Source organism: Puma concolor, chromosome E3 (assembly GCF_028749965.1).
Source record: "Puma concolor isolate L17-30 chromosome E3, mPumCon1.1.hap2, whole genome shotgun sequence".
Lineage (NCBI taxonomy): Eukaryota > Metazoa > Chordata > Mammalia > Carnivora > Felidae > Puma > Puma concolor.
Window position 1 is genome coordinate 8,154,708 of NC_141682.1, and position 13,181 is coordinate 8,167,888.

The 13,181-nt window shown below is 59.4% G+C and overlaps 2 protein-coding genes across 5 annotated transcripts; both read left to right on the plus strand.

Moving 5' to 3' along the window:
• The first annotated feature begins 73 nt into the window (after window positions 1-73).
• Window positions 74-9,174, plus strand: SLC12A9 (solute carrier family 12 member 9). 3 transcript variants are annotated; one of them, XM_086692923.1, is made up of 15 exons: window positions 74-201; window positions 688-841; window positions 985-1,207; window positions 1,433-1,567; window positions 2,017-2,148; window positions 2,562-2,870; window positions 3,483-3,590; window positions 3,723-3,834; window positions 4,402-4,559; window positions 4,671-4,753; window positions 4,922-5,046; window positions 5,179-5,371; window positions 5,541-5,715; window positions 5,932-6,078; window positions 7,934-9,174. In XM_086692923.1, the coding sequence occupies exons 3-15, from the start codon at window positions 1,027-1,029 to the stop codon at window positions 8,821-8,823; spliced, it is 2,748 nt and encodes a 915-aa protein (XP_086549049.1). In that variant the 5' UTR covers window positions 74-201; window positions 688-841; window positions 985-1,026; the 3' UTR covers window positions 8,824-9,174. The 3 variants fall into 3 exon arrangements, with proteins under 3 accessions (XP_086549049.1, XP_025779058.1, XP_086549050.1); XM_025923273.2 differs by lacking the exon at window positions 688-841; XM_086692924.1 differs by lacking the exons at window positions 688-841; window positions 1,433-1,567; window positions 2,017-2,148.
• Window positions 9,175-9,333: 159 nt separating this feature from the next.
• On the plus strand, window positions 9,334-13,046 carry TRIP6 (thyroid hormone receptor interactor 6). 2 transcript variants are annotated; one of them, XM_025923349.2, is made up of 9 exons: window positions 9,341-9,753; window positions 10,009-10,136; window positions 10,228-10,353; window positions 10,647-11,024; window positions 11,326-11,419; window positions 11,520-11,689; window positions 12,137-12,315; window positions 12,554-12,674; window positions 12,786-13,046. In XM_025923349.2, exons 1-9 carry the CDS (start codon window positions 9,645-9,647, stop codon window positions 12,915-12,917), a joined length of 1,437 nt encoding a protein of 478 aa, XP_025779134.1. In that variant the 5' UTR covers window positions 9,341-9,644; the 3' UTR covers window positions 12,918-13,046. The 2 variants fall into 2 exon arrangements, with proteins under 2 accessions (XP_086548170.1, XP_025779134.1); XM_086692044.1 differs by lacking the exon at window positions 12,554-12,674 and having other exon boundaries at window positions 9,334-9,753.
• Window positions 13,047-13,181: the final 135 nt, after the last annotated feature.

Sequence of the window (13,181 nt, forward strand, 5' to 3'; positions counted from 1 at the left end):
TCCCCGGGGGCGCGCCCACGGGGCGGGGCTGGGCGCCGGGACCAATGGGGCGCGCGGGCTGGGGGGGGGGGGCGGGCTCCGGGCCTGGCATCCCGGTAGCTGCAGCTGGCTTTTCCGGCACCCGCGCCCCCTCGGCCCGTAGCCGACCCCTCCGGCTCTCGGGGATCCCCCCTCCCCCGGGCGGCTGCGTCCTCCGGGCGGGTGAGTGAGCGCCCCGCCACACTCGGGCTGTGGGGATGCGCCTGGCCCGGGAGCCGCGGATCTCGGCCCCCTCCAACCGGCCCCGGGAGAAAGTGGGCAGGAACCGGTGTCGGGGCGGGGAGGAAGACCCACCTTGTGTTGCTGGCCTGTGTCTTTGTTTTGGTAGTCGAGGGGTGTGTTTGGGTTGGTCGAGTTTGGAGGGCGCCTTGTGTGGGTGGGAGGAATCTGGTGAGGCTGGGGGGAGAGGAGCTCGTTTGAAATGGGAAGGAGAGGATTGATGGAGGGCGGGGCAATGGGAGATTTGGAGATTTCTCTTTGCCTTAGGTGAGGTGATTGCTTGGGGGAGTTAGGATGGGGACAGCTCAGGACTTCGGAGGAGGGGGTGAGGAGGGCTTCCTGCCGGTAACTCACTTCCCTTTTGGGGGATTTGTTTCCTCTTATAGTGCTAGTTAGTTGAAAAGGGAGAGTATCTTTGCCTCTTCCCAGAACAATTGCCATCCCTAGTCTTCCGGATTTGGGGGAAGGGTGGCCCCCAGGAGCTGGGAGGGGACTTGGTACCCAAATGCTGAGGGTGTGGAGTCTGCCATTGCCCAGGGAAGTGGCAAGGACCAGTCTGCTCCCCAGGAACTCTGAGTTGCTGGTGAGTGAGTGAGTGTGTGTGTGTGTGTGTGTGTGTGTTTCTTGAAGCTCTTCCTTTTGGGGAGGTTTCCAGGTGTTCGGTTAGAGGTGTTTTTGAGGGGCTCCATGGAGCTGCTTTCCATTAAGTAACACTGTCTTTTGCAGGCCTCATAACCCATTGGTGGCATCTTCTGTCTGCTCTCCACCATGGCCAGCGAGAATTCTCCTCTGCTGGCCTACCGGCTCCTGGGAGATGAGGGGGTTGCCTTCTCTGCCAATGGGGCCGGGGGTCCTGGAGGGGCATCTGCCCGGAAGCTCTCCACCTTCCTGGGTGTGGTGGTGCCCACGGTCCTGTCCATGTTCAGTATAGTTGTCTTTTTGAGAATTGGTAAGTGGGGTGGTGGGGCTTGCTCTGGGGTGCAGGGGGGGTGGGGGAGGGGTAGGACTGGGAAGAGTTTGGGGAAGGGTCCCGGGAGAAGTAGATGGATGGGAGGCTTGGGGAGAGGGCTCCCCATGGCCCTGTGTTGAGCTCTGCCCTGGAGGTAACTGATGACCAGTGTGGTGTGGGGACGCATGAGCCACCTTCTGACCTGCTTTGCCACTCCTGTCCCAGGGTTCGTGGTGGGCCATGCTGGGCTGCTGCAGGCTTTGGCCATGCTCCTGGTTGCCTACTTCATCCTGGCGCTCACCGTCCTCTCTGTCTGTGCCATCGCCACCAACGGAGCTGTGCGGGGGGGTGGAGCCTACTGTATCCTCCAATGTTGATGGACTGGGGTCTGGGCTCTTCTGTCTTGTAGGGAGGAGGAGGGGCAAGGGCAGGGCGAGAGGGAGGCAGGTTCTAATGAATGTTCAGCAGGTGGGCTGATATGGGGAAGGTGACCAACATGGCCTTTCCACGTATCTTACTGCTACTCTCCAGTCTATCAGGTGTCTTCCCAGCCGTCCTTTTGGTTCCCCCAACAGTCTTGTCAATTAGATAGTTCATTTTCCAGATGAGGAAACCGGAGTTCAAGAGTATTAGTGGCGCACTGCAAAGCCACGTGGCTTGGGTGTGACCGCTCTGGACAGATTAACGCTGGGGACAATCCCAGTGTGTGCCGGGAGACAGGGCTGCAGTGTGCTTTGTGCCCGGACCCTTCCTCCTGCTCCATTTCACTTTCTTTTCCCTTAACACTCACCCCCTGCTTCCACTTTTAGTCATGATCAGCCGTACCCTGGGGCCTGAGGTTGGGGGCAGCATCGGCCTCATGTTCTACCTGGCTAACGTCTGTGGCTGTGCTGTCTCCCTGCTGGGGCTGGTGGAGGCCGTGCTAGATGTCTTCGGGGCTGGTCTGTGTGCCAGGGAGCTCTGTGGGTTTGCGGGGTCTGGGATTCGGGGATCACGAGGGTGAGAGGCCTCTCTAGAAGAGGGGCAAAGTGGTCTATTAGTTTGGCTTTCTTGAGCTCCTACTATGTTCCCAGCCTTAGACATCTGAGAGATTGTCCTGGCCCACAGGCAGCTTACCATCTAGTTGGAGAGGCCAGGCTAATACCCCTAAATTCAACAGAGCAAGATTGGTGGTATCTACCAGGGAGGGGTAAGATGCTGGGGTACAGTTGAGTAGGGAGGTGGGAAAGATAGTGTCTGGGGTACAGTTGAGTAGGGAGGTGGGCCAAAGAGGGGGTCTGTTCCTGCTTTGATTCATGGGTGGGATCTCTCCTGGGGAGTCTTGTCTTCTAACCCTGTTCCTTCCTCTTTGTAGACTCCGCAAGGTCCAGTGGGCTTCAGGTCCTGCCCCAGGGCTACGGCTGGAACCTGCTCTATGGCTCCCTGCTGCTGGGCCTTGTGGGTGGGGTCTGCACACTGGGGGCTGGCCTCTATGCCCGAGCCTCCTTCCTCACATTCCTGCTGGTCTCTGGATCCCTGGCCTCTGTGCTGGTCAGCTTTGTGGCTGTGGGACCCAGGAGCATCCCCTTGACCCCTCGGCCTGGCCCCAATGGCTCCTCCCTGCCGCCCCAGGTTGGCCACTTCACTGGCTTCAACAGCAGCACCCTGAAGGCCAACTTGGGTGGTGAGCTGGGTACAGGGGTGACGGTTCTCAGGACAAGGAGCAAGCATGTGGGGGGAGGCAGGCCCTTGGAAGCCCTGGATGAGAACAGATGCCAGAGAGAATCAGGGGCAGGAGGGCAGATCTCAGAACAGCGCAGATTATTCAGGATCTGTCTAGTATGCTTGGCCCAGTGGGGCGTGAGAGTGACCACGAGACAGTTCCTGCCTTAGAGGAACTTTTTTTAGTTGGAAAGATAAAATGTGCATTCAGGAAACAATTAAACAGCACAATAAAACCAAAGTGGTTCAAATAGATGGGAATCAGGAGAGGAGTTGGGAGGAGGTCTGGGGGCGAGCAGGGAGAGCTGGGAGGTGGCCCGAGGTGTATTGGGGAATTCAGGTAGGAGCGAGAGGGACGGTGTCTCAGGAAGGGGCAACGACAAAGGTGTAGAGGGAGGAGTGAGGAGAGTGGGGGGGAGTGATGAGGCCAGCTGAGCCAGGAGCTGTGATGGGTCAGGGCTGGGGTCTTGGGGTGGGCTGTTTGTGACATGTGAGGAGAAGGTGGCGGGGCCAACATGCCTGGGTCCCTATGAGGGGTACTGACGCCTTCCCCTCCCTGGGAACCATCTCTCAGCTGGCTACTCCAAGGACTATACCACGGGGGCCATGATGAACTTCGCCAGTGTCTTTGCTGTCCTTTTTAATGGCTGCACGGGCATCATGGCGGGGGCCAACATGTCAGGTGAGGGTCCCTGCCTGCTGCCCCCTGGGGGTGTAGGGCTGCCACCCCGTGCCCTGGTGGGAGCGCTGAGGGCTCAGGAATGTAAGGGATGGTAGATGGCTGATGTCTCCCCTTCTGCCCCTCTCCCTCCAGGGGAGCTGAAGGACCCCAGCCGGGCCATTCCCCTGGGCACCATTGTCGCTGTCGCCTACACCTTCTTCATCTACACCCTGCTTTTCTTCCTCTCCAGCTTCACCTGTGACAGGTGCCTGGGGAGGGGGCTGGCCTGGCCCTTGAGGGGGGTGGAATGGGGCCGCAGAACAAGGTTGCCACCCTTGGATCACCAAGGGAAGCACAGGCCGAGGGGGGGCAGGTACCCCCATTGTTGGGGTGCAGGGAAAACGGAGACTGTTTCTCCCTCTGGGAGAGAGAAGGAGCGGCCGCCGCTGATGGGGACAGCCGGGTAATTGGTGGTAGCCAGCCTGTAGCCAGAGTTTGCTGTGTCCCTGGGACTGTTGTAAGCACTTGGTTTTGGGGGATGGGGGATAGCTGCTTCTCAATGCGTATTTCCATAAATATTTGGTTTCTTGTGCATACACCGTTGGGAATGTCCACCATGTGATTAAATCCAAAGCAGCCCAAAGATCAACCAGTGAATACCATGTCTTTCCCCTCCGGGCACACATGATGTATTACAATGGCCTTTGAGCCTGGGTCAGTTGAGAATCCCCAGGAATACCCAGTTCTTGACCTCACGAAGAGTCAGAGCACTTTGCTCACGGAGGCCCTAGATGCACCTGTGTTATCTGCATCCTCCTTTCCCTCCCGCCAGGACCTTGCTGCAGGAGGACTATGGGTTCTTTCGCGCCATCAGCCTGTGGCCCCCACTGGTGCTGATTGGTATCTACGCCACATCGCTCTCGGCCTCCATGAGCTCCCTCATCGGGGCCTCCCGCATCCTCCACGCTCTGGCTCAAGATGACCTCTTTGGTGCGCCGCCCCCTGCTCCTCGCCCGGCTCTGAGCACACCCTCCCGTGTCTGTCTCTCTCTCCGCTTGGCCCTGGGCTGATGTGTCCGCCACGGTGTTTCTGTTTGCACAGGAGTGATCTTGGCGCCGGCCAAGGTCGTGTCCCGAACAGGGAACCCCTGGGGGGCTGTGCTCTATTCTTGGGGCCTAGTGCAGGTAAGCCTTCTTTCCGGCTGTCCTTCCCCTTCCCCTGGGCTCCTTCTGGTTCTGTTCCCAGGACCAGGAGGGGCTTGGGCTTGGGCTGGGAGAGTGAACGAAAAGGCAGGATGCATTGGCATTTGGTGGGGGGGTGCGTGCATGCCCAGCCTCTCGGTCCTTGTGTAGCTGGTGCTCTTGGCTGGGAAGCTGAACACGCTGGCCGCTGTGGTCACCGTCTTCTACTTGGTGGCCTATGCTGCGGTGGACCTGTCCTGTCTGAGCCTGGAGTGGGCCTCGGCCCCTAACTTCCGGTGAGTGGAGCAGTGGCCTGTGTCCTCAGAGACCAGGGGGGAGGCGTGGGAAGGGCTCAGTCCAGGGGACCCAGGTTGGAGATGGAGGCCATGGCAGGCCCTGAGTGCCCTTCCTTCTCTCCCCCACCCCAGCCCCACCTTCAGCCTGTTCTCCTGGCACACCTGCTTGCTGGGGGTGGCCTCCTGTCTGCTCATGATGTTCCTCATCAGCCCCGGGGCCGCCGGCGGCTCACTGCTTCTCATGGGCCTTCTTTCCGCCCTGCTCACTGCTCGAGGAGGCCCCAGTAGCTGGGGCTACGTCAGCCAGGCCTTGCTTTTCCACCAGGTTGGGGGGCTTGGAGGAGGGTAGGGAGGGGGGAGGCACTCTGGGATCCCCATCCCGCTCCAAGTAGGCCTCCTTCTGCCGTGGCCGGAATCGGGGTTCTGTCCGAGAGGTGGTGAGTGGGGGCTGCCCTCTTGAGCCCTTCCTCTCCGCACCTCACCCCTGGTCCCAGGTACGTAAATACCTGCTCCGGCTGGATGTCCGGAAGGACCACGTGAAGTTCTGGCGGCCCCAGCTGCTGCTACTGGTGGGGAACCCCCGGGGCGCCCTGCCTCTGCTGCGGTTGGCCAACCAGCTCAAGAAGGGGGGCCTCTATGTCCTGGGCCACGTCACCCTGGGAGACCTTGGTGAGTGGCCCTCTATTCCCTTCCCAGCCTCTTCCTCCCTCACGTTTCAGACATTCTTCATGGTCTTTGGGTTCAGAGGCCTCATGCTTCTTCCCTGACGACCCTTCCAACCAGCCCGAGCCCTGCCCAGACTGTTTTCTTTGGCCCATTTGGGATTTGGATTTGAGGAGAAGGTACATGGGTTTGGCCCACATCTACTACCTCCCTTCTCTGCAGACTGCCTGCCCTCGGACCCTGTGCAGCCCCAGTACGGGGCATGGCTCAGCCTGGTGGACAGAGCCCAAGTGAAGGCCTTCGTGGACCTCACCCTCTCGCCCTCTGTGCGCCAGGGAGCTCAGCATCTGTTGCGGATCTCCGGCCTTGGTGAGCTACTTCTCCCCGGGTCCCCTCGGCCCCCTCTGTGGCCCCTTTTAATCTCTGCTACCATCCCCCAGAGTAAACCACAGACTGCAGACTCACAGTCTAGTGCAGATAAGACGTGGGGCTCAACTCAAAGATACCGGATGGTGTGTGAGAAGGTCCTGGAGGAGATGCTTAAGGGCTGGTGATGGGTGCCACTGACATTTCTTTTTTTCTGACCCAAAAGTTGGGGTACAAGCTCTGAAGAGCATGCTGTGTTCCTGGGGACAATGGGAGAATTACTTGAGGCAAGGGGGCTGCTCCATCAAATCTAGGGCAGATGGTTTCTAATCATCCCACTTCAAGACCGCTATGCGCTGATGCGGCTAGTGACAAGATGGTATACTCAGCTGGGCCTTAGAAGGGGTGGAGAAGGAAGGGCTGGTGTGACATGGCCTCCGGAGACCACAGAGGATGCAGAGGGTGAGTGGGGCTGAAGCTTCCCGAGCCAGTGGAAGAGTCTCTGCCTTGTTACTCTGCCTTAGTGCGAAGGCCTTCAGCCTTACGCCCCGGCTTCCTCCAAATCTGGGCTGAACTGCCTCCTTCTTTCTCAATCCTAGGGGGTGTCAGCCCCCTCTCTGGGCACACGCTCCATTCTCCGTTTAGATCTGGCTAAAGTTCAAGCGTTTGGGGGCTGTTGGCAAGCATTATGAGACAGTCCCTGGAGCATCTGAGAGTCTGGTCTCTCCTCAGCCCCACATTTTGTGGGGGAACCTGTGCCAGGAGACCACTACTTTTACGAAATTTATCCTGAGGAGAGCGATTGCAATGAAGGAGAAGGATTTCCTCGAAATAGTTAAGTCCTCCTGACATGCAGAACTTGATTTACTGGTGGATTTTGAGCCACCCATTTGTTTCATGAGAAAAAGCCTTAGACAAGATCTCAGAAGTTTTCTGTAAACTCAGCCCTGTTGAAGGGCGGGGGTGGGGGGGATGGGGGGAGATTATCCAGTTTCACATTGGTTCAAAAATGGAAAAATCAGGAGCTGTCAGCAGGAACCTGGGGCACTGTATTCACTTCACACACGGGTTCAGAGACTTAGAGGGTGGCCTCTGCTGCTGGGTGCCTTGTGTTTGCCTGTGGACCCGGTATCCACCTGCTGTGAGCCTTGGGGCAAGTGACTTCACCGCTCTGTGCCTCAGGTTGCTTACCTGTGAGAGGGGTGAGTAAATGGCCCCTACCTCCTGGTGTTGCTTCACGAGTTAAAACACAAAGTGCTTTCAGCGGGCCCTGGCCCTTCGTTAGTGCGCAGATGGTAGCTGTTTTTTGTCCAGGGATCTTGCTTTGGACTCACCACCATTAGGGCTTTGCAGTAGTAGTAGAAACAGATCGGGCCAGTTCTCATCACCCCCCAGCAGAGTCTGAGGTGCTGTTTCCCTGGGGATGGAGCCCACGAACTTGACTACTGACTACTCAGGGCGGTGTGGTCTGCCCAGTAGACTCAGACTGTCATCTCCCATCATGAAAAAGGTGTGCTGCTAGCTAGAAGCTTGCAGTGGAGGCCTCCTACTGCCGAGTACCGGAAGTGCTCGTTAGTTAGAAGAATCCTAAGGCGAACTTTGCCCACTTAAGTGGGGAGATTAGTCACGGAGGTGCAACAAATAAACGCATGCAAGAGCGTTTGGGAAAAGGAAAAGTCGTTATGCAAACGTGCATAGTGTTGCCTGGAGAGCCCAAGCACGAGGCGAATGCCATGCCTGATGGCTGACGTGTGGTGCTGCCGGCGTGTACGAGTGGGCGCGCATTAGCGTGGTGTAAACTCAGCCCGTGAATCTGATTCCTGTTGGTTCCTTCCCACCTCCTCCTCTCTGCCCCCAGGTGGCATGAAGCCCAACACGTTGGTCCTGGGTTTCTACGATGATGCTGCACCCCAGGACCACTTCCTGACAGACCCTGCTTTCTCCGAGGCTGCTGATGGCACCCAGGAGGGTGGGTCCCCAGCCCTGAGCACCCTGTTCCCTCCACCCCGGGCTCCCGGAAGCCCCCGGGCTCTCAGTCCCCAGGACTATGTGGCCACGGTGGCAGACGCCCTCAAGATGAACAAGAATGTGGTTCTGGCCCGGGCCTGTGGGGCCCTGCCCCCTGAGCGGCTGAGCCGGGGGTCTGGGGGCACCTCCCAGCCGCATCACGTGGATGTGTGGCCCCTCAACCTGCTGCGGCCCCGGGGGGGGCCCGGCTATGTGGACGTGTGCGGCCTTTTCCTACTGCAGATGGCAACCATCTTGGGCATGGTGCCTGCTTGGCACAGTGCCCGGCTCCGGATCTTCTTGTGCCTGGGGCCTCGAGAGGCCCCCGGGGCGGCCGAGGGGCGGCTGCGGGCACTGCTGAGCCAGCTGAGAATCAGGGCTGAAGTACAGGAGGTGGTGTGGGGCGAGGGGGCTGGGTCTGGGGAGCCTGGGGAGGAGGAGGAAGGGGACTTTGTGAATGGCAGGCGGGGAGATGCCGAGGCAGAGGCCCTGGCAGGCAGCGCCAACGCCCTGGTTCGGGCCCAGCAGGGGCGCAGCAGAGGAGAAGGGCCCGGTGGGCCTGAGGGTGGGGATGGCGAGGGCGGGCCTGCCACGGCCCTCACTTTCCTGTACCTGCCTCGGCCGCCAGCTGATCCTGCCCGGTACACTCGCTACCTGGCGCTGCTGGAGATTCTGACCCGTGACCTGGGCCCCACACTGCTCATTCATGGCGTCACCCCGGTCACTTGCACTGATCTCTGATGCCCGGGTCCTGAAGCAGAGTGCGCAGGTCCAGCGACCCGCCTTGGTTAGTGGATGTGAAGGGGAAGGGCAGCCTTCCGGCCTGCTCCACACATGGGAGCTTCCCAGGGGAAGTATTAGGGGATCCTGGGCTGGGGCGTCCCGTCCCTGCCACGCTGGGGGAGGAAGCCAGCAGTCTTCCCCACTGGCCTCCTTCCTTCACCGGTGCCTTGATGGAGGCTGGGTCTCTGCTTGGACTCTAGGCTACCTCAGTTTCCCTTTGCCCAACAGATTCACAGACCGCTGAGGTTGTGATGTTTTTGTTGTTTTATTTTTCTAACCGCTGAACGTGAATAAAAGACCAAAACACTATGGGCTGGCCGAATACTGCTGCGGGGGGTGGGGTGGGGGAGGGGGCGGGGGGGGGGTTCGTAGGTGGGACGGAAGAGGGAGAGATCTGTATGGGGGAGTGTGGGAAAGAGCAGCGCTGGAGCGTCCCAGCAGCGAGGTGGCCACGTGCAAGACTTGGGGCGCCAGCCTGGGGGCACTGGTAGAACCGGAGACTGCCATGGAAAGTCCTCCCTGCTCGGCAGGAGGGGGCTGACTGGGGGAGGGACGGCGGTTTAGGGCCTAGGGGGCCACGTGACCCTCCCCCAGGAATGCGGTGACGTCACCGGGGGCGTGGCTGTCCCCAAAATTGGGGAGGAAGGGGAAAAAAAAAAGCCAGAAAAAGTTTCTTTCCTGGAGTCCCAAACGAGGTGTGGGACGGAAGAAGGGGTCAAGACCAGAGGCTTGGGACTACACGGGGGCCGATCGCTGTCTGGAGTCCCCTGTTCCAGGCCATGTCGGGGCCCACCTGGCTCCCCCCAAAGCAGCTGGAGCCTGCCAGAGCCCCTCTGGGAAGAGCACTCTCCCGAGGTGTCCCGGGGCCGCCGCCAGCCCACGGAGCAGGTAAAGCAGCTCCAGCGCCGCTGAGGAGGCCACTGGCCGTTCCTCGCTCACCTCTGCCTTCTGCCTCCTGCCTGTCCCTGCCACCCCTTCCCTGAAGCTCTTCCGGCTTCCTGCCGTTCCTGCTCCTCCCGCTCCCTTCTTGGACCCCAGGTGTGGGGGGGAGGGGAGATGAGGGACCCTAAAGCGCGGCCTCCAGAAGTGTCACCCTCCTCTCTTTCCCCATCCCCACCTTGGCTCTCTCTTCCCTCACCCCAGCACTTCAGCCCCACCCCAGGGTCAATTTTTGCCCCCTCCCATCTGAGCAGTGTTACCAGGCCCCGGGGGGACCGGATGATCGGGGGCTAGCCTGGGTGGGGTGCCATGGAGCACCCCAGCGCTCACAGGTGAGAAACCGGAATTGGGGGGTGGGGGGCGGGAGGTGTGGGCACCCGGGACAGGTGATTTGAATTCTCCCGGCTTTTGCTTCATCCCCAGGGGCTCCCCCAAGACAGGGGGGCCTTGCGCCCAGGAAGTCTGGATGCTGAAATAGATTCGCTGACCAGCATGCTGGCTGAACTGGATGGAGGTCGTGGTCATGCCCCACGGCGGTCAGACCGGCAGGTGACCCACTGGCCTGCCCTGTCCCTCCCCTGCTCCTTGTCTCCTGCCCTCCTCCCCACTCCCTAGTTTGATCCCTTCTCTAGATTCTCAGTCTAGCCCAGCCCTCTCTGTGTGAGTGATACACACAGGAGCGTGGAAGAAGCTGGCCCACCAGAGCCCACCAGGTTGTCTACCTCTTGAGGATGAGCCCTTGTCAAAGACCAGTGGTTATCTTGGGGCCACACAAACGGGGGCTTCCACAGGTGTGCGTCCTGGAATGGGTCTGCTCACTCCCGGTCTGTGTTTCTCCCCAGGCTTATGAGCCCCCTCAGCCCCATGCCTACCGCACGGGCTCAGGTTCCCTGAAGCCGAATGGAGGGGGTGTTCCGATTCCTCCCCAACAGCTCTCTGCGTCCTCCTATGGGGGTCCCACTCCGGCCTCCTATGCTACAGCCAGCACCCCCGCCGGTCCTGCCTTCCCCGTGCAAGTGAAGGTGGCACAACCGGTGAGAGGCTGTGGCCCCCCAAGGCGGGGGGCCTCTCAGGCCTCCGGGGCCCTCCCGGGCCCCCACTTTCCTCTCCCAGGCCGAGGTGAAGTGTGGGGGGCTGGCTATAGGAGCCACCGTGAGCCAGGTCCAGGGGGTAAAGAGGAGGCCGGAGGAGGAGGACGAGGTGGCAGGTACGGACCCCAGGTAAGTCCCGGGTAACTGGGATTTGGGGTCCTCACAGACAACTGGATACTGATTGGGTGGGCGGGGGTGGTGTCTAATGCCCTTGTTGTCAGAGGCCTGTTGGGTTGGTGCGCTGTGCTGGTCAGAAAATATAAGCGGGCAGGGCTAGCGCTGTTCACTGGCTCCTGGAGGGGTGCCCCTGGGCCCGGCGCTGAGACCTTCTCAGATGAGACTTCTGGGTGGAATTGCCTGGTCACCTTCAGGAAGTTTGACAGCACAGAGAGCTAGAGGTAGGGCTGAACCCCTGATTCCCTCCTCTCAGGTCCCCCTGAGCCAGCCTCCTGAAGAGGAGCTTGAGAGGCTGACCAAGAAGCTGGTGCACGACATGAACCACCCTCCCACAGGGGAGTACTTTGGTGAGCTGACCCGAGGTGGGAAGGGGGCTGGAGAGTCAGAGGGCCAGAGAATCTACCTTTCTCTTCTGTACTGACTCACCTTGTCCTTCCTTGTCCCCAGGGCGGTGTGGCGGCTGTGGAGAAGATGTGGTTGGGGATGGGGCTGGGGTTGTGGCCCTGGACCGTGTCTTTCACGTCGGCTGCTTTGTGTGTTCTACGTGCCGGGCCCAGCTTCGGGGCCAGCATTTCTATGCTGTGGAGAGGAGGGCGTACTGTGAGAGCTGCTACGTGGTGAGTAGGTGGGCTGGGGGTGTCAACAGCAGGAGGCAGGAGGCTTCCATCTAAGGTGGGGACCATATGCCCGAGCCCCATAAAAGGTACAGAGCTCAAAGGGGGGGGCGCTAAACTGACACATAAGAAGGGAGGAATTATAAAAGTCGCTAAATACTGGCTGCTGGAGGGAAAGGACAATGGTCCCTTACAAATGCCAGACATTTATTTTAGAGTTAAGGGAATGTGTTAAATTCCCACACCGCCACCCCTGTGGAGCACCTATGACTACCGAAGGAAACTGAAGCTGAGACTAAGTCACTTATCTGGGAGGCTGCTGTGCTAGGACTTCTACGCAGATCTGTTCAAGGCCACTTTTCAATGAATCCCTTGCAAGGGGCTACATAAACAGATGGGTGGGCCAGCGGGCCTCCCCAGCCCCAAACTTCCTACCCTCCTTCCTGTTAGGCCACCCTGGAGAAGTGCTCCACATGCTCCCAACCCATCCTGGACCGGATCCTACGGGCGATGGGGAAGGCCTACCACCCTAGCTGCTTTACCTGTGTGGTGTGCCACCGTGGCCTCGATGGCATCCCTTTCACAGTGGATGCCACCAGCCAGATCCACTGCATTGAGGACTTCCACAGGTCAGGCTGGGTCTCCCACCTTTGTCTCAGATGTCTGACCTTCCCCATCTTCCCCATTTGTCCTTCATGCCCCAGCACTGGTCTCCCACCCCTGGCCTGGTCTCTTTCTTGTTAACATCACCCTCTTTTCTAAGATCTAAGACCATACCCCTGGTCTCTCCCGTTCCCTCGTGTATCCTACCTTCTCTGGGCTCCAACCCCGGGGCTTGACAGCCTCCTTGGTTCCCTCCTGACCCAGGAAGTTTGCCCCACGATGCTCAGTATGTGGTGGGGCCATCATGCCTGAGCCAGGTCAGGAGGAGACCGTACGAATCGTTGCTCTGGATCGCAGTTTTCACGTTGGCTGTTATAAGTGCGAGGTCAGGGGGCCTGGGCAAGGGGAAGCGGGGGTTCTTGGAGTCTGGGGTGCTGGATATGGTAGAACCCAGGGATCCAGGCCTGATAGAAAGCTGTTGCTTCTGTCTCAACAGGAGTGTGGGCTGCTGCTCTCTTCCGAGGGTGAGTGTCAGGGCTGTTACCCGCTGGATGGGCACATCTTGTGCAAGGCTTGCAGTGCCTGGCGCATCCAGGAGCTCTCAGCCACCGTCACCACTGACTGCTGAGTCTCCCCAGTAGCACCTGCTGCATTCTCCCACCCTCCCTGACATCTACCCTTACAACTTTGTCACCAAATGCTGTCTCCTCTTCCTCCAATCATGAAATAATAATCCCTCAAGAGTTTACAAAACCCACTGAAGCGTGTCGTCTCATCTGATTCTCACAGCAGCCTAACACATGCACAACTGTTGCACCTCCCTGCGTTTTTATAGAAGTGATCTCAGATGACATGATTCCCAAATGGCAGTACCGAGGTCAGAGCCTGGGTC